The 24782-nt window shown below is 37.1% G+C and overlaps 1 protein-coding gene across 2 annotated transcripts in view; it reads left to right on the plus strand.

Annotated features, from left to right (window-relative positions):
* Positions 1-24782, plus strand: part of LOC135088955 (rab11 family-interacting protein 1-like) — a 64693-nt gene that overhangs the window by 35020 nt on the left and 4891 nt on the right. Inside the window, exons 5-14 of one of the 2 annotated variants that reach the window (XM_063984048.1) lie at positions 954-1114; positions 5405-5470; positions 6952-7109; positions 7337-7415; positions 9052-9129; positions 15522-16541; positions 18612-18720; positions 19932-20053; positions 20245-20378; positions 24599-24756. In XM_063984048.1, the coding sequence (XP_063840118.1) occupies positions 954-1114; positions 5405-5470; positions 6952-7109; positions 7337-7415; positions 9052-9129; positions 15522-16541; positions 18612-18720; positions 19932-20053; positions 20245-20378; positions 24599-24756 (2085 nt within the window). The remainder of the gene's footprint in view (positions 1-953; positions 1115-5404; positions 5471-6951; positions 7110-7336; positions 7416-9051; positions 9130-15521; positions 16542-18611; positions 18721-19931; positions 20054-20244; positions 20379-24598; positions 24757-24782) is intronic. The other variant, XM_063984049.1, reaches the window with a different exon arrangement.

Genomic DNA, 24782 nt, shown 5'->3' on the forward strand with positions numbered 1-24782 from the left:
CACTCAGCCAAGCCTAATTCAAGGACGCTAGAGAGCCCAATCCAAGGTTATTAAATTTCCTACACGGCTCCTTCGTATGGTTTGGAGGTTAAAACAATAAATTAGTTGGAATTAGGACATACAAGTCATAGGATATAGATAAACACGGAAACAACTTACAAACATGGAGGATTTAGCTCAGAGGATATAAATGGCTTGCTGGGTGACGTCAACATAACCGAGGGAGGAAACGGAAGTAACCAAACGGAAATCAGAGTTTATTCAGTTTATTTGCCGAAACACATTATTGAACGTATATTTTCTAGAAGAGTGTTTTTAAATACTGCGTAATGTCGTGACGTCAACATAGCCGAGGGAGGATGCGGAAATGACCAAACGGAAATCACAGTTTATTCAGTTTATTTACCGAAACACTTTATTGAACGTATATTTTCTAGGAGAGTATTTTTAAACACTTTGTTTAATGTCCGGTCTTTATGGATGCAATACGTAGCAGATTAAAGAAAACGTCATGACGCTTGCATTAGTGCTTAGGCCGCGTCCCCTAAATGTGCTTGAGTAAAGGAGCCATGTAAGTGCATTACAATCTTCCATCGGTCCTCTTCTGCGTCTAATTACAGGGTCGGCGACTGTGTATAGAAGACTTCACCTTTCATGGACAGGAGGAGAAGCGATGTTACGTAAAAGGTTTCAGGATTTTTTTTCTTTCTTTTTTCTTCTCCGCCTCCGTGTGTGTGTGTGTGTGTGTGTGTGATAGCATAGGTGTTGATGTTCCACGAAACATTATAAGCTGACGACACTTTATATGTATGTGGGTGTCACTTGTCTTCATTGATTGTCTGATTTATATTGATTTCTGAGTGTAATATACAAAGCCATAGTATTTTATTGACAAATCTCTCTCTCTCTCTCTCTCTCTCTCTCTCTCTCTCTCTCTCTCTCTCTCTCGTCAGATGGCACAAATTGCGAGGGAAGCCGGAGAAAGACCGCAAGAAGGGGGAGAAGGAGAGGGGGGAGCTGGAGGTCCGCGTCGCCTTCACCGTCAAGTCAGGCTCCCTTCTAGACGTCACGGATAAGAAAAAAAATAAGTCTATCACGTCCCTCAAGAACCTAGGTAAAAGGATATACATATAATTGTTTTCTTTTTTCATGTAATGTCTTTTGCCGTTGAAAATCCATATTTATTTGATGTTCATATAGTATATATGTTTGATTTATCATTATCTGGTGGTATTCATGTCCTTTCCTTGACTTCTTTCGTATGCATTAAAAAAAGAAGGAGAAGAAAAGATCTTCACGCTTAAGAAAGGTAAAGAAATGGACAAATTTCTTGAAGTTCTTACGGTAGCTGTTTTGTTATACATCACTTGTTATTGTATTATTATTTCTTTATGCTTATATTATTTTATCGTGTTTCCACTACCACCATTTCCGGAGTACAACTATATTTTTCCTCTGTTGGGTTGGAAGGTTGCAGCTTAAATGGAGATCACATTTTGTTGCCTTTAATAACTCTTTTCTCTATACATTTTGTTGCCTTTAACTTTTTCTTTTCTTTACCCTCCCAAGTCTCTGCATTTTTCATATTCAATATTTAGGAAATTATACTATTCCTTATAGCTATTCATATTTTCATTATTTTTCCTTTAATTGTAGGAAATATTACAAGCTCGTGTTCCTCCTTGTGTTTCCTCTTCCTCCTCATCCTTGCCTCTTTCTGTTGTCATAACTTTCTTTGCAGCATGAAGGACACGTTTTATAGTTTCGTTCCTTCCTTCCTCCTCAGGCTTCATTGTTTTCGTGACTTTTTTTTTTTTCTCTCTATCATCTTCCTTTTTTCATCCCATCCGCTTTCCCTTTCCCTCCCTTCATGGAGTCATTATCCCTAGCTTTCTCTTATTAGATTCCTTAACCCTTTTCTCATCAGCTAGTTTTTCCAGACCTGTTTTCTCATCTTTTCTGTTTTCTTTCCCTCTCTTTACAGTTAAGCTATTTTGTTTTTAATTTTATTAATTTTATTATTATTATTATTATTATTATTATTATTATTATTATTATTATTATTATTATTATTGATATCATCATCATCATTGTTTATTTGTCTGAATTTACTTATGTGCCTTCATTTTGTGGTCCTTCTATTAACTTGTTTTGTTAACTCCGTATTTGCACTGCTTTCTTGCCACCTTCCTGTTTCCTCTGATGTTTGTTTCCAATTTAGCATAATATGTTGTATAGTGAATATTGTCTTCCTATTCCTATCTGTTTATCCCTTTTTATTTTCTTCCCATCACTCAGTCTCGCCAACCCATTCACTCATGTACTTCCTTCTGGTTTTCCTCTCTCCTTTCTTTCTTTCCACCTCTGCCTCAGCCTTGCATCCTCTCTCATCCCAAAGTTTGTCATTCTTGTTGACTTACATTGGGGATGCAATATCAATTTTTCTCTTTTCTCTTGCCTACTTTAGGTGGTGTTACTTTTTTTTTTCTGTGTGTGTGTGTGAATTAAGTTCATCCTTATCTTCATTATATTTCATTCTTTCATTCATTCATTTGTTTATATTTACAAATTTGCAGTTTTAGATTGTGTGTATAGTTGTTATTGCTGTTGTCCATCATATATATGTTTCTTTTATTTGATTGCTGACATTATGATTACAGTTTACAGTTGAGGATTCTACTTGTATTTTTTTTTTCTAAATCTTTGTTGGAGTAGATAAGCCCATACACACACACACACACACACACACACACACACACACACACACACACACACACACACACACACACACACACACACACACACACACACACACACACACACACACACACACACACACACACACACACACACTGGAGTGAATAAATATGCTCCACTATACAAACCTAAAGAAAAAGGAAAACAGGTGTGGTTTAATGCAAGATGTGCAAGTGCAAAGAAGAGACAAAACATAGATAAGAATTAAAAGAAATCAAAACCAAAACAATAAAGAAAACTTTAAGATAGCCAGAAATGAATATGTGAAAATAAGGAGGTAGGAAGAGAAAGGATATGAAAAGGACAAGTCAAATCTTCACCAAATTCATAAATGGAAAAATTAAACTAAAAGAAAAACTAGAAAGGTTGAAGAATGGAAATGAAACATGAAGACTTCAAAAGACATGAGTGAATTGCTAAAACAAAAAGTTTCAACAAGTTTTCACAGAAGAATTAAAATTTAAAAAACCACAAGACAAAAAAGCAAATGTGGGAAAAATTGCTGCAATCAAAGAAGTTTATAAAATGATGGAGGAACTGGAAGAGAGAAAAGCAACAGGACCAGATGGAGTATCAGGTTTCATTTTAAAGAGTGCAGGAAACAATTAATTGAACCAGTATATGACATAATAAAGTGCATAATATCATCTGGAAGAGTGCCTAAGGAATGGAAGAGAGCAGACATAGTGCCAATTTATAAAAATGGAAAGAAAGAAGAACCACTAAACTATAGACCTGTATCAGTGACCCACATATTATGTAAGATCTGTGAAAAAGTGATAAAGAAGCAGTGGACAAAATTTTTAGAAAAACATGATATAATAACAGAATAACAGTATGGGTTTAGACAAAAGTGATCATGTGTAACAAATGTGATGAACTTCTATTCAATAGTGACTGATATAACACAGGAGAGGGATGAATGGGTAGACTGTATGTATTTAGATTTAAAAAAAGCTTTTGACAAAGTTCCTCACAACAGGCTACTATGGAAGCTAGAAAATATAGAAGGATTAAATAGAAAAATAAAAAAACTGGATGGAAAGTTACTTAAAGGGAAGAGAAATAAGGATGGTAGTAAAAGATGCAAAATCGAAATGGAGAAAGATAGTGGAGTACCACAAGCATCAGTGCTGGCACCAATACTTTTCCTGATCTACATAAATGATATGCCTGAAAGAGTAAAGAGTTACATGAGTTTGTTTGCAGATGATGCAAAATTACAAAGACATATAAAAAACAACAAAGGCTGAGATTCTACAAGAGGATTTGAATAAAATCTGGGACTGGAGTAAGAAATGGAACATGGAATTTAATGTGAAAAAAAGTGTCATGTACTGGAAATGTAAAAAAAGTGAAGAGACCAAAATGGACATAGAAAAAATGGGAAGTGAAGAAATAATAAAAGTACCAAAAGAGAAAGATCTTGGGAGTGATAATATATGATAGTCAACAGTCAGAGAAGCATGTAGAAAAAATATTCGGAGATACATACAGAATAGTGAGAAATGTTGGAACAGCATTCTGCTACATGGATAAAGATATGATGAGAAAGATAATTACCACTATGATTAGACCAAAGCTAGAATATGCTGAATCAGTGTGGTCTTCCCACAAGAAGAAACATGTCAAAAACTAGAATGGATACAAAGGATGCCAACAAGGATGATTCCTGAACTGGAAGAATTAACAAATGAATATAGGTTAAAGGAAATGAACCTGCCAACATTGGAACAAAGAAGAGAAAGGGGAGATTTAATACTGATTTATAAATTGTGGAATAGAGTGGAAAAAATTGATAATGAAAAACTACTTCTGAGAGAAGTAGAAAATACCAGATATACATGAGGCCACAGCAAAAAAAAAAAAAACTAAGGAAAGGAAGATGCTTGAATAACATAAAGAAATATAGTTTCCCACAGAGAAATATAAAAGTCTGGAACAAGCTAATTGAGGATGTAGTATTAGCAACGAGTATGCACAACTTAAGGAAAAACTGGACAAGTGTAGATATGGAGAAGGGACCACATGAACAAAAATTACAACTAGACAAATATAACTAGGTAAATACACACACACACACACACACACACACACACACACACACACACACACACACACACACACACACACACACACACACACACTGTTGAATAATGTTGAATAGGGTAGAGTTCATAACTAGTTGTCCTCTGTGCCAATTTTTAATCTATCTACCATTGCACCACACCATCACTTCCTGCCCTTCAACAGTGTCCACAGCTGTATTTTTTCCTGCACCTTGCCATCAGGTATCAGAGTTTGAAATGTACTAACTATTAATGTTAACATGGTAATTTTCTCAGAATGCTCTAAATGTTTGTGAGTTTTTTTTTTTTCCAGTATGATATGAAGAAGAAGAAGAAGAAAAAAAAAGCAACTTATAGTATCAGGTTATCTATTTCCATTTGCAAGTAGAAATTACTTTGCCTTTATACTAGTTCCTTGCCAAGTTCTTTCTCTTTACTTATTACATATTTTCCTTACATTACATTTTTTATTTGTTTTATTTTATTTTATTTTATTTATTTATTTATTTATTTATTTTATTTTTTTACCTTATGCACATGTTTGATACTCACTCGTGTTCATGTTTGTGCTGTTACAGGTGGAAGTCTGATGAGTCTAGGCCACAAGGAGAAGGCAAACATCAAGAGCTTTGCCAAGTCTGTCAGTAAGTAGAGAAGGAGAGAGAGAGAGAGAGAGAGAGAGAGAGAGAGAGAGAGAGAGAGAGAGAGAGAGAGAGAGAGAGAGAGAGAGAGAGAGAGAGAGAGAGAGAGAGAGAGAGAGAGAGAGAGAGAGCAAGCTTTGTGTGTGTTTTGGTGTAAGGGATTTTCATAGTCTTTTAAAATCAATCCCATATTATTGTGTCAGACATACCACTAAATGTAATGGTGATTTCCAGAGAAATGAGTGTGTGTGTGTGTGTGTGTGTGTGTGTGTTTACCTAGTTTACCTAGTTGTATGTATTGTACAGGGCATGAGTCAAAGCTCATTTTGTTGAATGATAATGGGTCCTGAATCATTATTCCCAAGTCTTTTTCTTCATTACTTTTCATTATTATTTCTCCTCCCATTTTGTACTTCCATGAAGGCCCCTTTTTACTTTTTCCTATTTCCAACACATGGCATTTTCTGGCATTAAATTCTAGTTTCCATCTTCGGCTCTATGCATGTATCATCTGGTCTCATAGCTTTTCTAACATTCAGCTCTTCCAGGAGTTTCTTGATTTTTTGTCTCCCTCATTCTGTGATACACTTTCAGTGCCACAGATTCAGTTTTCTTTGTAAACACAGAATGAAAATTCTCATTCATTAGTTCATTCATCTCCTGAGTAGTTTCATAAATTCTTCCTTCCCTTTTTAACTTGTTTATGCCATCCTTATGTTTCATTTTCCTGTTTATGTATCTGTAGAAGAGTTTAGGTTCTTCCTTGCATTTTCTTACTATGTCACTTTCAAAGTTTCTTCTTCTCTTCTTATTATACTATCTTCATTCCTTGCCTTTCTATACTCCTCTAGCATTTCTTTTCAGTTGTCTCATAATTTTCTTCCATGCCCTATTTTTTTTTCTTTTTTGGTTCTACACACCTGACATTATATCATTCATGTTTCCCAATTTTCACTTTAAAACTCCTCTAGTAACACTTCCTCTTCCCCTGCACCCACATCTTGCACCAGACCCTATTGTGGAGACAGTAATGAAAGTTTGGCCCCCATGCACAATCAAACCTAGGTAGATCCTTGGAGCTGCTCTGGATGCATCTGATCAGCTGGGTGGCACGTGTGTGTGTGTGTGTGTGTGTGTGTGTGTGTGTGTGTGTGTGTGTGTGTGTGTGTGTATCATCACTGTTAAGTATACATATTTGATGTACTAGAGAGAAAGAGAGAGAGAGAGAGAGAGAGAGAGAGAGAGAGAGAGAGAGAGAGAGAGAGAGAGAGAGAGAGAGAGAGAGAGAGAGAGAGAGAGAGAGAGAGAGAGAGAGTTTCTCAGCAAACATGAGGTCAAACACGACAAATATTTTAATAAAAAAACAATTTCTTGTGCCTCTTCACCATCCTTCCTAACCTATTTTGCCCACCTTTACTTTTAACTTCTTTCCTTTACCTACCTACCATAGCTACCACTATTACAAAGGCCACCTCCACCACCAGGTCATAAGATAGACAAGATCGCCCACAAACCTAGCAAGAAGAAACGCAAAGAGAGCCAAGACAGTCAGGGCTTCCCTCAGGAACTCATGCGGTCCAGGCAGCGATTTGGTGATGCAGATCCTGGAGTGATCTCAGACAGCGATGAAGATGACTTTGGGGTGAGTCAGGAGGAGTAAGGGTTAGGGGAAAGGGGAGAGGTAATACAACAGAAGGCAAGAAAAGAGAAGGAAGAGAAAAAGAGTGCATGAAATGGAATAGTAGATAGTACAGTATATTGAAGGTGTAAGAGAGAGAGAGAGAGAGAGAGAGAGAGAGAGAGAGAGAGAGAGAGAGAGAGAAAAGTTGTTTGTCTCCATTGTCTTAGTATTAATCATTACTATTGCAGTTCAGTGAGGAGGTGAGGGTGAATACACGCTCCAGCAGCCCCTACAGCACTGTGTCCAGAGGCTCCTCCCTTCAGCAGGGTAAGAGGCACATACCAACATTGTTGTACTATACTCATACCTTTATAGGAAACTCTAGGCAAAGGAAAATGATAGGAACACGGTAATGTGTGTGAAGTGAATGAGAAAAGTTTAGGAAAGTGAGAGTTGGAAGTCAATTGGAAAGAAGTGACATGGTAGATAGAGGGATGAAGAAAATAAGAAAAATAAATAAAGAAAAAAGAATGAAAGGAAGAATATATTGTGTGAGACAGAGGAAAAGGACAGTGAGAAGGAGTAAGCAAGGGAAAAGGAAAGATTTAGATTGGAGACCATTATTCATTCTTTTTAGTTCCTATTTGTGTCTTTCATTTCTTCATTCATTTATTGATAATTGATGCTTTTTTGTATTTGTTTTTGTTGTCTTAGTTTTTTGGTACTTGTATCATTGTTTTGATCTTTTTATTTGATAACTCCAGTATGTGCATCTGTTGGTGTATATGTGCTTAATATTTTCTCTTATTCTTTGTGCATTTGTTGTGGGAACAGAAAATGAATAAGAAGGGAACCAAAATAAAAAAGTTCTCCATAGATTCCCTGAAACTTTTCTTTGTTAAGGGAGCAATATTACTAGTATTTTCCCTTCATCTTTGCTTGGATCTCCTGTTTAATATTTATGTAAGAAAAAATAATATGAGTAATGATAAATACACTTAATTTTTTATACTGTAATTGTAAGAGGCCAATCCTGTTAGGCTGTCTTGAGTGCATCGTCAATCATGTCACTGTTGATTGTAAAAAATTAATCAGATGTCAAATATCTTTTCATGAGATTGGGGCGCTGTTGGCATTATTTATGGAACAATATATATATATATATATATATATATATATATATATATATATATATATATATATATATATATATATATATATATATATATATATATATATATATATATATATATATATATATATATATATATATATATATATATATATAAAGAAGATTTTAATGATCAAAATTGTACTATGGATAGAGGACTGGAGGCTGTGGAGGGTGCGTGGCTAAAGATTTGTTTATTTTCCAACACATATTGCTGATTATTGTGTTGTGATGTGTGGTAAATTACTTTATTGATACCACATATGATTCAAAATTCTTGCGGGATAAAGAATAAATAAATAAATAAATAAATAATAAATAAATAAATAAATAACAAATTATAATTAGTTCTGTAAAATAGCATCATTTCAATACTTCAAAACTTCTTTACACATGCTGTTTCATAAAAAGTGGCAAGAAGACTCCCGTCTCAATGATGTACAATCTCACTTCACACTAGATGGATGTGTTTTGATGTCCCTGATGGTGCACTTGGTCTTCAGATGACATACAAAATGAGTACTGTGAAGTGGACCTTATAAAAAATATAACACAAATTTAAAAAGTTACATATTATGAGATAGCACTCTTTAAGGAAACAGTGCAAAGAAGAATATCACTTCTCATTTGAAGTCTCATGATACATGATACTGTAAAGCATTAAAAGCATTACTATGGTTTCTGACATACAAACATCCTTTCTTAAAAATTGAAAAGAAAAGTGGTTAGTTGTGAATATGTTATTGCTAGATCTGAGATGGCAGTAAGTAACTGTTCTCCATCATCTAACAGAGGATGAAGGGATAACCCTCAACAATACTTCCCACCTGTCAGAATCCCATGCACCTCCAAAACCTGCCCGTCTTGGAGGTGAGGCCCCATTTCTGCTCCCTTGGTGGTTGTGTTGGTGTCGTTGTCTTTGGTTACGTGGCCTGTTTTGATTGTGTGTGTGTGTATGTGTGTGTGTTTTGTACATGCATGTGTGTGGTTGTGGCTTGTGTGGTCTGACTGAATTCATCCTAGATTTTGCCTTAACTTATGACCTTCAGTACAGTCTTAAGTGACTACTTCAAAATATTGTTTCTTATTTGTTTGAAATTGAGATCTTAAATCATACTTCTAAATTTTAAGGATGACTTATTCTCACAAGGTGCAGACTGAATGTCTAGTCTTAACTTTACATAGTTATACGTTGTGGCCATAACTCAGTATTACAGCTGGTCTGAATTAGAAAATTTCATAATTCAGTTCTAGGTTGCAGCTTTAAACTCTATATTTAAAATATAGTCCCAAAATGTGCTTAGAGCTGCACATACCAATCCTCTTTCCACCTTGTGAGATCCCTGATGTCTGTTTCTTAGTCATACACACTTGCCAAATGTGGTACTAGGGCAATAGTAGCATATAGGTCGGTCAGTAATAAGTGCTGTCTGGGACAGCCACTTACAATGCTTAAGCACACAGCTCTGTCTTCTCATAAAATAAGTGAGGCCCCCCAAGGCTTCATGTTTTTTTGGTTGAAATTAAATATTCGCTTGTGAATTTATAACTCAATCATGTAAACTTTTGGGCATTAATGTAGTCATAGTTAATTTTAAGTACTAAGTACCAAGTGTTAATGTGCAAAATACATATAATGAAGTAACAAATCAGGAACATGTTAAGATAGTTTTAACATGATTTTTTTAACTTGTGTAACATTCCATGAGGTACTGAGTGAATTCTTTCAGTTTGTGGTAGTAGTAATGAGACACCAATGACTGAGGAGAGTAGACACTCCTCTTTGTATGTTTCTGAATGATGTGCTTGTACTATTTGTGTTGTTTATGTTCTTTGACTTGCTTTTTCATATCTGCACCTCAGCTGTAAGTGTCTGATTATGCTAATTTTGCACATGCATTTTTGGGTATAATGTACTAATTACTGCACTTTCTGTAACCCCATTGAGTTGTTGGCATTCATATGTTGAGCATCAGCGTAGAATGTAGAGTCTGCACCCAGTCACTGCTTCTGATTGATATTTGTGTGTTTGGTCCACACTTGTGCTAGTTGTGTGTGACCTGTGTGCCAGTCATGTGCACTGATGATTTTTGAAATATTTGGATGTACACTGCCAAATTGCTGCATCATATGAGAACCTCATGTTTTTTTTTTTTAAATTATTACCAGTCCCAGGATTGCATCCATTAGTTTCCCTAAAAAATGTCAAAAAAGCAAAATATTAAGAAGCATTGAATAACAAATATCAGTACATATATACTGGTATTATATGAATATAGATTGGATATGAGGTTCCAGTATTTGGTGTGAATTTAGAATTATAGTCACTGCTAGAAGTCTGTAAGTGAGGTACAAACAATGTCCATCCATGGCTCATTAGAGAGTAAAATTACTTCCTGGTAATTGAGGTTCATCCAGCCTCCATTCCAAGCCCAATGGATCATACTGACTTGCTCTGAGTATAGGAACTGTGGTTGCTGGATCAACATACGGAAGATTAAAGGAAGCCTTTGTACTATAGACTGACAGTAGTATTTTTACTACACAATACAGTATAGAAAAAAAATAATGTTTGAGCCTCACTTAGAGATGGCTTATTGAATAAGAGAATTCTCCCCAAATAAGACGTATGTTTTTGTGGAAGTGATGGTAACAACTACATACATAGTACATGGGTACTCAAATCCACTCCAGCAAAGATAACCCAACCTTGACTGATCTGCTGTCGGCCAACTCATGACTGGAACTGCTTTTGTCATCTCACTACTGACAAGACCTGCAGAGTGTTGCTGGGTGAAGTGTGTTATGCACTTATGTTTCCTAACCTGTACATAGGTGTTGATATTGTCTATTTCATTCCTTGAAGAGATTCAGAGGCAGAACTCAAAAAAACACTGTCTTGGTTCCAGAAAATGATGAGTTATTATTTTTTCCCATTCTCTTTTTAGCTTAAATATAAAGCATTGATTATGAAGATACTTGAGATGCTCAGTCATCCTTATACTGTATCAATAATTATTTTTTAACTTCCCAAGTTCCTTATTTAATTATATATATATATATATATATATATATATATATATATATATATATATATATATATATATATATATATATATATATATATATATATATATATATATATATATATATATATATATATATATATATATTGTGTGTTTGTGTGTGTGTTTGAATTCTGTTTCTGAATTCATCTGTAATGTTACCAGAGCAGGTGGTTAATATTTAAATACAATACAGGTGGATATAAACAAAAGTAACTTGGTATACAGTGTGCAAGATGAACTGAAAGATTTTGTGTATAGTGTGTATGTGCTTATGTAATGCTTTTTCTGTTTAACCTTACAACTTACAATAGTTTTACTTGCTTCATAAATGTTGAGACAGAGAAAGATTGTTAGTATTAGTGATGATTAAATGCCATAGGGGAAATGTGATACAAACATTTGCAGTTTGAGCAGGTTCTTAGTAGTACTGGTCTCAGAGTTATGACTACCTAAGGAGATGGGTTAGATCACATCATATCACATCACATCACCGTATGATGTGCTACTGAGTCCCTGTAATCAATGAAATGGCCAGGTTTTGCTCATGGCACATTGTCATAAGAGGAGGAAAAAAAATAGAATTCCCAAAGCTAAGCAGTGCATCCTGACTGAGGTAATAAGAGAACACTACCTTCTGCATCAAGGACCTTCTAAAATTATGGCATACACTTGGAACTTTCAGACATAACATTAGCACTGTACCATATTTTTGTGTCATAGACATGTTATGTTTTGCATGGAAGACAACACTTTTAACCAATACACTATTGATAACCATTTGTTAGGTGATGTTTGTGCATAAATAGGCTAGAGGTAAGTGAAAAATTACATAAAAATTTGAGAGATGATTTATAGTAGTGTTATGCAGTTAGTTCAGTTATGTCCTCTTAGTATATCAGTTTTTCTTTCCATGGTTGAAAAGAGCTTCAGAGGTCTGAACTCAGACTCAGACTCAGAAGTCTTCTCTGAGTCTTTTTTCTCATTTTCTTTAGCAGCATGAAGCTGAAGAGTGCTATTTTTCTTGTCTTCACTGTTGAAGGATGTGTACAAAAGTAGGTAGAATGACTGTTGTTTGTGGGGATGACAATGAAAGGCTATGCATGTCATATCCAGCTAAGCACAAAAAAACAGCTAGAAAATGCTGTTTGAGTCTGGGAATATTGATCACTGCTAACTCTTAAATTGCTTATAATATCATTATATTGTAATCCAAAGTGATTTTATAGCTGTGGGCAAGGCCTATGCAGTGATGTATATGAAATGTAATATATACACCTGTCTCCAGTATATCTTACCAGAAATCATTAGATATGTATGTAATGCACATTCCCAGCAAGTGTCTTATTGTCACCTATTGTTGTCCTCATATTTACCTCAGATAATTGTCATGTTAACTTTTAACTTGGGTAAGAAATACACCTTAATATTAGGCACAAAACTGCTGGCCAGTGGGACCAGGCATGGTGGAAAAATGTGTAAATGTCAATACATGTACTGTGGAATTAAGGACAGCATTATGCATGGGATCAGTGGATTCACTAACAATTTATTTTTGTTTCATTGTTTTGGCTGCATTATTGTATAACAAATGTAATTATGACCTAATTAAGAAAGATGACTTCAGGTGAACCATCACTAATCTGGCATCAACGGGACCTGTAGTAAGCTGAATTATAGAACAGTTAGGTTAGAATACATACATTTTGGTAATCCAACAGCCAACCACCATATCCTTCCCTTAAAATACTCTATAAATCAGTACAAGTTGGGTGATAAAGAAAACAAATGAAAATGTAGTGGATTTTTAATGAACCACAGACTTCTCTTCATTACCGTTGAATATAAGTCCAGTCTTATATTATTTTATGAACAATGTGTGGTGTTTATGCTTTACACAACAAGAAGCACATCCTTTATTTATTGGAACTGTGGCTGAGGCTAAAAGTGAGTTGGTTATAATAATAAATGAGAAAAAAGCAAATGCAATGGTGTTTTAAGTAAGTAATGCCAGCAGTATGCAGCAAGTAGAGCCACCAAACAGTTGTGGCAGCAGGTAATACCAGCAGTATGTATGCACCAAACATTTGTGGCGGCAGGTAATGCCAACAGTATGTATGCTGCAAGTAGACCCACCAGTTGTGGCAAGTTGCTGTGGCAATCTGAGAAATTTTAAATTACACTAGCCAAAATTAGTGCTGAATTAGTGATGGAACCAGGTTAGTATTACTAGATCAGTGATGGTGTATCTGTACTGTGGTAATCTATGGTGTAGTAATCTGGCAAATTTTAAATTACACCACTCAAAATTAGTGCTGTATTAGTGATGGAACCAGATTAGTGATTGCCATACCTGTGAGGGTGTACCTGTGATACAATAATTTACTGTACTGATATCCAGATGCCTTTTGACATTGTAACATACTGGGATAGATTTGCTCTGCATTAACAACGTATCATAGTATTTTAAGGTGTATATATGTCAACAAATACTTTCATTTACTAAACCTTGACTCTATCCTGCAAGTGTTTGGTGGCAATGCTTGAATGTGAACAATTTCTTACCATGCTGAGAAATTTGATCCTCTTTTGAGATGATTTTCTTTCATGAAGCAAAAGCAAGGCTGTATGTAATGGGATATGGTGAAGATGTGCCAGCTTAGTGCTCTGATTGCCACATCAGAGCTTTTTCAGGATGAAGGGAAGTTACATCCAAAGAAAGGAGATATATTGCAGCCTATCTAAAAGTGACCACAAAAAACTCACTTCAAACTGAATGTTAATGATGATGTCAGTTGCATGAAAAATGTAAATAAAATAATCCTGCTGTATTTCAAGTACTATATCAATTTAGGCCTGGCATTATTTTATTAATGATAAAGAAAATTGTGCATGAAGTGGGACAAAGTGGCCCTCAGTGGGTGGTGTGGTCCATTCACTGTGCAACACCAGATGGTGCTGTCATCCTGTAGCAGACATCAGTTCCTCACCATCTGTGTTGGGTAGGTGGCTGAGAAGTCTTAACCAAGACACAGCATGGTGTCTAATAAGTCTGTCATAGTGGTATAATGCATTTGAGAAAAGCTGTAAGCTAACTTTTCAGACTAATATATTTGAGCTCAGCCAAGTGACTGGCTGGCTGGCCACCTATGCCCACCCTAATACTTAAATGCAGCTGCTCCTGTTCCAAGACTTGCTGCAAACCTCTCAGCAAAAACTTTTGTGCCTCAGTTAAGCCTCAGCCTCAGCCTCCTGACTTGCTGCTCTTTCTTTGAATGATAGAAATAGAGATTGTCCACCATTGTTGCTTCCTGAATGTAAGCATTCCACATGGCTGCCTTGCTTTTTGACTAATGGTACAGATGTTACATGGCCTGATCTGGTGACTCATCTTAAGACCAAGGTCCTCATCAAAGACATACTAGTGGCTGACTGCATTCTAATTAATAAATTCAGTAATAGAATTAACAACTAAAGGTTATATATTGGCAGTTGTGTTAATATTATGAAGGAGGGTTTCATTGGTGGCTTTTGGGTGTAATACCAAAAACATATCACCTTACAAGTTATTGCCACTTTTAGTGACTTAAATGAATACAGGTAACATCAAATACACAGGGACACAGTGTTGTCCAGTTGATATGGTTCTCACTGTGATGATGAGGGTTGTCATTATGTGATTACTTCCTTCTTGGTTTCTTTGTCAGGCTGTGTTATGATGTATATATTTGTATAGCTTTAAGATCTAGTATATATGAGGAAAAGAGATGTGCTGTTGGTGAAAGGTAGAAAGTTCATCACTATATGATAGCCAGATGATCTTGAGTGAGACAAATGGTAAACTCCATTGATCAAGTTTTATATGTTGGTAAGGCACAAAATCTAAATATAGAGTCTATAAGGTGATGATACATGTTTACAGTCTTTATTTCTAATTTGCAGATAAATATTTCCTTTATTCTGTTGCAATCCTAGAGTGGATGTCATAGGAGAGGTAGAAGCAATAATAGTGGTATTGTATTCTGTGGTGTGTTAATCCTGAGGTTTAGTCAAACCAGAGATAGTCCTCATAGAGAGACGTTTTGTTCATATCAATGAGTAATCTTTCCACTTATAGACTTGTGAATGAGGGAGTGTGTACATGTGTACTGCAGTTCACTGGTGTGTGGAGATTGAAGGGAACCTATTGACTTGCAGGGAATCTTAAAGAAGTGCCCACAATAGCCGTGGAGTCACCTGTGCCCACACCTTCCCCTGAGCCCTCCCCAGAGCCACCCACCCGACAGCAGCCTCTGCCTGACTCCCAGCCATCTACTATCCCCCTCACTTTCCCCAACCTAACCCCCATCACTCTGCCAGGGCAGAATGCATCCACCATGGGCAGTTCATCCCCAGATTCTGCCCTCACCAACTCTCTATCAAGTAATAATGGTAATGGTGCCAAAGACTCATTGGGCAGCAGAGAATCCTCGCCAGAGCCCATCCCTGCCCAAAGGAAGGTTTTCCCTGAACCACCCCCAGTTGTGACCAGTTCCCCCACCACCACTTCCGACTCCAATACTACCAAGGGAAATGAGACACCACCCAGTGAGCCAGTTCCTCCACTCCCCAAGACATCTCCCCCCAAAACTTCCACCAAGTCCCCACAAGACTCCTTGGCTCCTGCAAAGCCTGTGCGCTCAGCAAGGTCCACCAGCTTGACAGATCCCCCAGCAAACACCCCAAAACTGCTTCAGGCTCCCACTACTCCCAATAAGAGTAGATCTCTTAGCACTTCTGCCACCCCAAAGGGTCTTGAGCTAGGGATGTTCTCCCCAACCACCAAGGAGTCTAAGGGAAAAGGGTTTGCCTTGGCAGCCTTGGCCTCAGCCTCTTCCAAGATGTCTATGATTGATAGTGAGCCCACCCTCTCAACCCCCTCCTCTCGACACAACTCAGAGCAGACCCATGGCAGTGTTGAGGCATTCCCTCCCCCAACTCCCCCCACTCCAGGTGCCTCTGTGTTCAGCTTTAGCTCAGACTCTGGTCCTAACACTCCTAAGGATAGTAGCTCTGGCCCCTCCCCTGCTCCCACCTCCTCCTCCTCAAGCCGAGGCACACCAGGCTTGGCAGAGCGGCCAGGGGCTGCTGTGGTGCGGTCAGGCTCCCTCCATGAGAAGCCCACCAGCCAGCCCGTCCTGGATGAGTGGGAAAGGAAACTGTATGGCAGGAATGCTAGTGAGTAGGAATGACAATGTTGTGGTTCCTCCCTCCTGTGTTCCTCTTTCAGCAACACTCTGCTTTTACAGGGTGACATATACTTATCGTCCAACTACTGCAGGAATACTCACATACACCACTGAAACACAGACATGGTTCAGCTTCCCAGCTTTGACCTGTACTTCTAAGGCCATTTTTGCTGTTGTTTATGCATGGGAAGTAACTTTCTTTATGATTTTCATTTGTCATTGTTTCCTTCATTTTGGTTATTTCTTTGAATGGTGGTTTGAGTGTGTAGGGAAGCTGTTTGGAGCAGCAGCTCTATGGTGTTTGGTCTGCCTTGAGCTGATTTGTGTTTTCTTAATTGTTAGGAAAACTTAGGCTAGTTGTACAATAAATTCAGTGATCATGATGAGTAGACAGAGATAGCAACACAGTAATGTAGAACCAAAGAGCACCAAGTACACAGCTTTGAAGTTGATATATTTTATGATATGAAAAATGGTCTAATAGTTTATGCAGGAGTGTTATTAATACAAACTCTAAATATAACAATGCAAATAAGGGTCCTACACAATTTTTACTAAAAGTTGGTGATGGAATAGTATTGCACAACTTCTAATTGGTTTTCATTTTCCACAATTCTTAGTAACCAACTTCAGTTTTCAGGTTACATACTTCATTATTTATTTACCTATTCTAACCTGTTTTTCATTTGTCTGCATGGTAGAAGAATGTAGGGGTGTCTGTAACTACATGTGTTTTTGTCAATGGAAGCATTATGGATTTATTAGAGCTAATAAGGAAATACTTGATAGCACCTAGGGCATCTCTTCTGCTGTCTGCATTTGAAAAGTGGAATGCATGGTTGCATGAACACCCTGCCTGCTTTTTTTGAGTGCATGAGAGAGAGGGGTAGAAGCCTGTCTTACCAAACATACTCACACACTCTGATGGTTTTTGCATGGAACTGTGGTTTGCTTACCTTGCATATTGTGTGATCTCTAGAATACATAAGATGATTTGTTTTCTTGGTTGTTTTTCAGGAAGTGCAATGTTGAGGAAAGGTAATGTGTACTTACCTGTTAATTCTCCTCCCTCTTCATTTTTCTTTTCATTTTCTTCTGCTTCCTAAATCTTTTTCTCTCTTGGAAAGTTATTCTTGGACTGCTTCTCTTTCTTCCTATAATCTTTTATATGTACTGTTTTTAGATACATTGTGATTTTTTCTTCACTGTTTCTGAGAATCCATACATATGTGTGTGCTTGCATGCTTCCTAGGTGCTAGTGGGATTGTTTCTGTATTTGTTGGATTATTTTTTTATTTATTTATTTATTTTTTAATGAACTGGAATCATAAGTCACTTACTTATGGCTAAATTCATATCTCTCTGATGATTAGGAAAATACATGTTTCCTGTACACATACATGAATTTTTTGCAAGTACATATTAAAAGACAAATTTTTCCTTTTCATGTAGCTATCAGTATATCGAAGTATATATGTTTAAACTTGCTTAAGATTTATATTACATCACAGAAGAGAATTGTAGTCTAGGTGTCACTAGAGGATTGTTGCAACAGACCAAACCAAGATTATCCCTTCTGATACTGGTCTTTCATTAATATTTTCATTGTTGGTGCCTTATACTATCATTATGATAATTTTTTACATTAATTGTAACTTTTGTGTTTTGTAGGAGTATAATAGGTCTTATATCAACCGCTATTGACATATTTGTAAATATTACCAAAATGTATTAAACACACAGACTTAGAAATGTTTGACTTGTGTTTTTCTGGGTATATGTAATTGTGGAAATGACATGATACAAGAAACTTTTTTTTCATTGACACAACAAAATAGTAAATACAAAAAATATTTTCTAGTCATAATTTAGTCATAAAACAAACGCAACATACTGAAATAGCACTTTAGTTAATAATGCTGCATGATAATATTGTCCAATTCATACACTTAATTATACATGAAAATTTTTACCATGCTTGTTGCTAGAGTTGAGTAAGATTGAGCATTGGGCCTAGTAAGGATGGTGTCAGCAGCCACTAACCTTTCTTCCCCTTCAGTTGTGGGCAGCATGGAAAACATGACCCATTCAGACAGCCGCTCGTCTCTAAACACCTCACAGTCAAGCAGCACACAGGAGCTACATCGTATAGAGGAACACCGGTCCAGGTATTATGGTGATTCCTTGGTTCCCACTCTTTAGACACACCCTTTTCTCCAATAACAATGATCGAGCATAGTCTGGTGAGCAGTGAGGTGTGTATGCAGGCACACTTATTTTATTGTCCAAACAAATGGTCTGACTCAGTCACAACTGTGCAGGAGCCAGAATAGGTGGTCTAATTTAACGTTACACAAGCGAGGATATTGATGATAAAGTTCTATTAAGTAAAGAATATGATGCTAAGGCCACTGATCTTCTGTGGGTGGAAGGACAGACTTGCTGTTCAGTCACTAGTGTTAATACTGTAGTATCAGCCATGGCCCTTTGGTGCCATTGTAAACTCCATATATCTGGCAGTGACATTGCAGTGCCCACTGGTGCTTGGTCTGGTGAAATCACATGACCACCAGCACAAGCACTTTCTTGGTGTGCTAGTGTACACAGGCAGTAAGGCTGTGAACAGCAAACTGCTTGCTTGTGCCATGAACACTGCTTGATCATGTGGATGGGGCTTTATGCATAACATGACACATGTAATGGAAGAGAGTACAAAAGTAGCAAAAATTATCATGGGACCTGATGATCATTATGGTCTTGTGTCTCAGTCAGGGATTTAATCCCTGGCTGGCATTGGTCTGTCATGGCTACATATTTTTCCCACCTTCAGATCAGCAGCAAGTGGTAAGTAGAAATCCCTAAGAAATATATATATGGTGTAATGACAGTTATGTCCCTGGGTGGGGATTGCTTCAAATTCTGTCTGAAGCTTGGCCACAAAGTAAAATGGAGTTTCATGCTTCTATGGTATAGGGGAAACTGAAACACCAGAACTTGCTCTTAATGGAGGGAGGAAGCAGTGTGATAACCAGAAGTACAAAGGCATAAAAAATTTTCTTGGAACTTGACAGTCATTATGGTCCTGACATCTAAGACTCTTTCCGTTATCTTGTCCAGGGGTTCATAAATCAGTCTTTAACTAAGGTCCCTTGGGACTGAAAATTTATCCCACCTTTAGGTTAGTTTCTCAGTGTTTGTGGAGTGCTCCAAGGGGAGCATTACAGATGTGCTTTTCCTGATCATAGGTTTTGTTGCCATAAACATATAGGCATACTACATTTGTTGTAAATTCAGGGATCTATATCTGTGGTTAGTTTCATTTAAATGATGGAAGCTTTTGTTTGGTCTTGCCACTTAATAATGTGTTGGAGTGTTGCAGGTTCCCAGAGATGAAGGTGTTGACATTGGACCGCAAACTGAAGGACGACGGAGATGAGGTCAGCGAGAGCAGCAAGAAGCGGTGGGGGGGTAAGGGTGGCCTCAAGGCAAAGCTGTTTGGAAGTGAGTTTCGAGATTGCTTTGTGTGGTGTTCTGTGTGTATTTGCTTTCTTTATATGCAACTCATGGAAGTATATTGTTTACCTATTTGAATTCAGTTACCTTTCTGTCTCATCTTTGTATCACACAAGTCAGTGTGCTCCATACACTAGATACCTCATAACACCAGTAGAATAACATGACATTCTTTACAGGTAGTCGTGAGCGGATTGGGGAGGAAGATGGTCGGGTGGTGGAGGGTGGCAATGACCGCCTGCCCCACCCTCCCACCAGGCAGTCTCGGCTCCCTCAGGAGATACATGACAAATTTGCTGGGAAGTCACGAGAGGTAAGGTGCATTATGTATCTTGCTTACTGATGGGGAGGGACTTAGAAAAACACCATCTGAACTCTTGATTCAGAGGTTTATCAGCGGTGCAATAGTGACACAAACAATGTTACACAGTAGGTATGAGGAAGGAGGGCTACCAATTAGAAGTATCCTCTGTAGAGGCAGCATTTCAACCCATCCCTTGTGTCACACTTTTAACAAGATGCAAGAAACAGCAGGTGGTAGTTTCAGCTTTTTAACCTGACAAACTGGGAACCTGCCTGCAGGATGACTGTACTTGACTATATAGTCTGTTTATTCAAGAATAAATCCCTGATTGGATAGCAACATGAACCAGCCTGTCTCCTACTTTGTCTAGAATTGATCTCTCCTTACTGTATAAGTTTTGTTTTTTCTCTGTTGCTCATTTCACTATTTTTTCTATCAGTGGGTAGCCTCATAATGGTGGATGAATATAGTGATGAAAAGTTCTACTTTATAAAAAGAAATAAACAAGATAATGCAAGTTGATGTCAAAGACAAGGCTATAAATGTTTAAGCTGCTATTTGCCCCATATTGATTTTTTCATGGAGCTGACAAGCTAATATAAATAAAATCTGTGGCATGTGATAGAAGATATCTTGTGAACACAATGGTATTATATTTTAGGTAAAGTGGAGAAGGAAGGTTGCAACTTCTCATGACAAGCTGTAGGTGGTGGATGGAAGTAGCTTGCTGTTGTATGGAGAGACAGTCGCATAATGCTGAGCAACTGTTGTTCTGGAGGTTTTACTATTATATGCCAGTTTTTATTTATATTACCATGTAATTTCAATTTTTAAAAATAGTATATAATGCATAAATGTCTATAACTGGTCTTTGACTTCAACTCACATTTTCTTGTTTAAGATGACATAGTAATGAGAGAGAGAGAGAGAGAGAGAGAGAGAGAGAGAGAGAGAGAGAGAGAGAGAGAGAGAGAGAGAGAGAGAGAGAGAGAGAGAGAGAGAGAGAGAGAGAGAGAGAGAGAGAGAGAGAGAGAGAGAGAGAGAGAGAGAGAGAATCAAAATCTACCAGTGCAACAAATAAAGATGTGACTCCTCTGTAAAATTAGTAGATCATCATATTATGATTGATGTTATTGCTAATAAAGTTTAAATATTGCATTTGCCTTCCTAACTGAAAATCTATGTCTGAGCAAGTGCACAGCTTGCTGGGTTTCTAAAGCCATGCTTGAGGATCAGTTCTGTTGAAGAGATGACCTTCCTCTAAGTTTTTTGACAGGATTGTGACTGGAGATGAAATGTGAATAGATAAAAGTGACCATCTGTTAATTTAATTCAGTATAGGCAGTTGTCCAATAGAAAATAGGAATTAAATTTACAAGAATGGGAGATATAATTACAGGAAAGCAGATTTTATCAGGTTGAGGGAATACTCTGCAGAGGCTAAATGGAAACGACTGTTCACGGCAAGTAATACACAGGAAAAGTGGGATATATTCATGGAAATTTATAATGAAGGGGTCAGTAGATATGTACTGAAGATGAAAATAAAGGAAGTGAGAAAGAAAAAGACTGGTTTTAATATGAGATGTATAACAGCAAGAAAAGAAAAAGAAACAGCACAGAATAGATGGAGAAAAAAAGGAGGAAGTGAGAAATGGGAAGAATTCAAGAAGGCAAGAAACGAATATATCAGAATCCTGAAAGAAGATATGTGAATGGGAAGACGAAAAACAAGCAAACAATAGATATATTAACGAAAGATGATGTTACATATGAAGTTACATGGTTACAAGCAGAATTAATGAACAAGTGCTTCAAGTCAGTATTCACCAAAGAAACCATATTTGAAGGAGAAAGAGCATGGCACAGAGACAATGTGATGAGAGATACAGGTGAACATAAGTGAAATTAAGAAGATTATGAAAGAATTGGATGTAAGTAAGGCTCAAGGACCAGATGGAGTGTCCAACTAGATACTTAAGGAATATTGTGAACAACTGGCAGGAAGTGTACACAATACCATAATATGTTCTTTTAAGGAAGGAAAATCCCTCTAGACTGGAAGAGAGCCAATATTGTGCCCATTTTTAAAGGAGGTAATAAAGAAGATCCACTGAATTACAGACCAGTGTCCCTAACAAGTGTGGTGGCAAAAACAGCAGAAAGAATAGTTAAAAACAGATGGATGGAATATTTAGAAGAAACACATACATTGACTGACAGACAATTTGGTTTCAGAAGCGGAAGATCTTGTGTCACAAATTTAGTGAGCTTTTATAGTAGAGCAATTGATATAATTCAAGAGAGAGAGAGGGTTCAGCAGACTGTTTTTGTTTTGACCTAAAAAAGCATTTCATACGGTACCACCCCAGAGACTGCTATGGAAAATTAAAAATATAGGGGGTTTGCAAGGCATTGAATTAAATTACAGACTTCTTGAGGGACAGAGAAATGAGAAAAGTAATAAAGGGAGAAAAATCAGAATGGTGTAGAGTTACAAGTGGAGTACCACAGGGGACAGTCTTAGCCCCTGTAATGTTTCTGGTGTATGTCAACAATATGGTGGATGAGGTTGACGGTTATATAAGTCTGTTTGCAGACGATGCGAAATTATTGAAGAGAGTGGAAAACAATACGGATTGTGAAATATTACAGAAAGATCTAAATAAGATATATAAATGGAGTAAGAAATGGGAAATGGAATTCAATGCAAAGAAATGCAAGGTGATGGAATTAGGAAGAAGCAAAAGAAGACAGACAATTTCCTACACCATGGGAGAAGTGGAAATTAAGAAAACCAAAGAAAAAAAAAATTTGGGAATTATAATAAGTGATAATTTATCACCCAAAAAACATGTGAACAAAATAGTTGGGGAAACCTATGAGTTACTAAGAAAGATGAAAGGGGCATTTGCTTACATGGATGAAGAGATGATGAAAAAGTTGATGGAATATGTGATTCGACCAAAACTGGAATATGCCACAATTGTTTGGTTATCCCATAATAAAAAGGAAATACAGAAAATAGAAAGGATTCAAAGAGCTGCAAGCAAATTGGTAACAAGTTTGAGAGATTTCATCTATGAAGAAAGATTAAGGAGATTGAAGCTTCCATCATTACAAGAGAGAAGAGAAAGAGGGGACCTGATTGCTATATACAGCGCTTTAAAGGGTAAGGATCAAGTTGACAAAGAAGACTTATTTGTATGGGACTCAAGAGATATAAGAGGACATGGAGTGAAACTGAAGAAAACAGCAAGTAGAAGAGATATCAAGAAATATGGTTTCCCAAATAGAAGCATAGAAATAATGAACAACTTAGATGAAACAGTGGTACAAGCAACAAATATTCATGAATTTAAAGTTAAGCTGGATGCTTATAGATATGAAGACAGGACAGCACAAGCATAGCTCTTTTCCTGTACAACACAACTAGGTAAATACACACACACACACACTGCTGTGGTGCTGCACCACTGCAGTATTGCTTCACACTGGATGTAAGGACAAAACATTCACACACACACACACACACACACACACACACACACACACACACACACACACACACACAGTGCTTGGGTATGCAACGGGAATAAATAAGCATTTTTCCAATGTTTTCAATACCCTGAGTTTTATGATAGTTTAGCACTATGCCTTCAGAAGAAAGCAAGCATGAAACTTGAGACAGTACTGCATATGATTTTGGTATAACAATTCTATTATACAAAATTTTTCCTGGTGCTAAGAGGGATTACAGGATTAATATACTACTGTCATGGTTACTGTTAAAGTATCAGAAACACTGAAAAATTTGCCTGAAGGCAGAACAATTTAGCCATTGGAGGCACCCTGGCTGGTGCTTGAATCCCTGGTATCACAAGTATAGAGTACAGTACCATAATTATGATCATTAGGTCAGTATCATTTTAGGGACCTTTATATCTCCAGTCACTATACAGACAAAGAGTGCACCTTTAACATTGTTGTCTTATAATGGTTTTCATTTCTCTTCTTCCTTTCTTGACTCGTTATCCCTAAAACACACCTTTACAATCACATTTCTTTTGTGAATCCTTGAATGCAGGACAGACTACTTAAACTACTCCAGTACTCATTTTATGGTATGGAAGTCTTCTTTCCTTAGCCAAAATCCTTCTCATTCTCTCCCTTTTGAGTGACAGCTAATACACATCATCACAATATGCTAAGACATGCCCCATCCTCAGGACCTTATGGAGACTATAGTGACCCTGCAAGCTACCCTTGAGAAGAATGCTCGTCACACTCGTGACCTGGAGGACTACATTGACGACCTTCTCTTGCGGGTGATGGAAACCACCCCTCAGCTCCTCCAGGCGTCTACCACTAAGAGCAAAACAAATAAGTGAGTAGCTGTGTATGAAAAAGCAT

Source organism: Scylla paramamosain, chromosome 3 (genome assembly GCF_035594125.1).
Source record: "Scylla paramamosain isolate STU-SP2022 chromosome 3, ASM3559412v1, whole genome shotgun sequence".
Classification (NCBI taxonomy): Eukaryota; Metazoa; Arthropoda; class Malacostraca; order Decapoda; family Portunidae; genus Scylla; species Scylla paramamosain.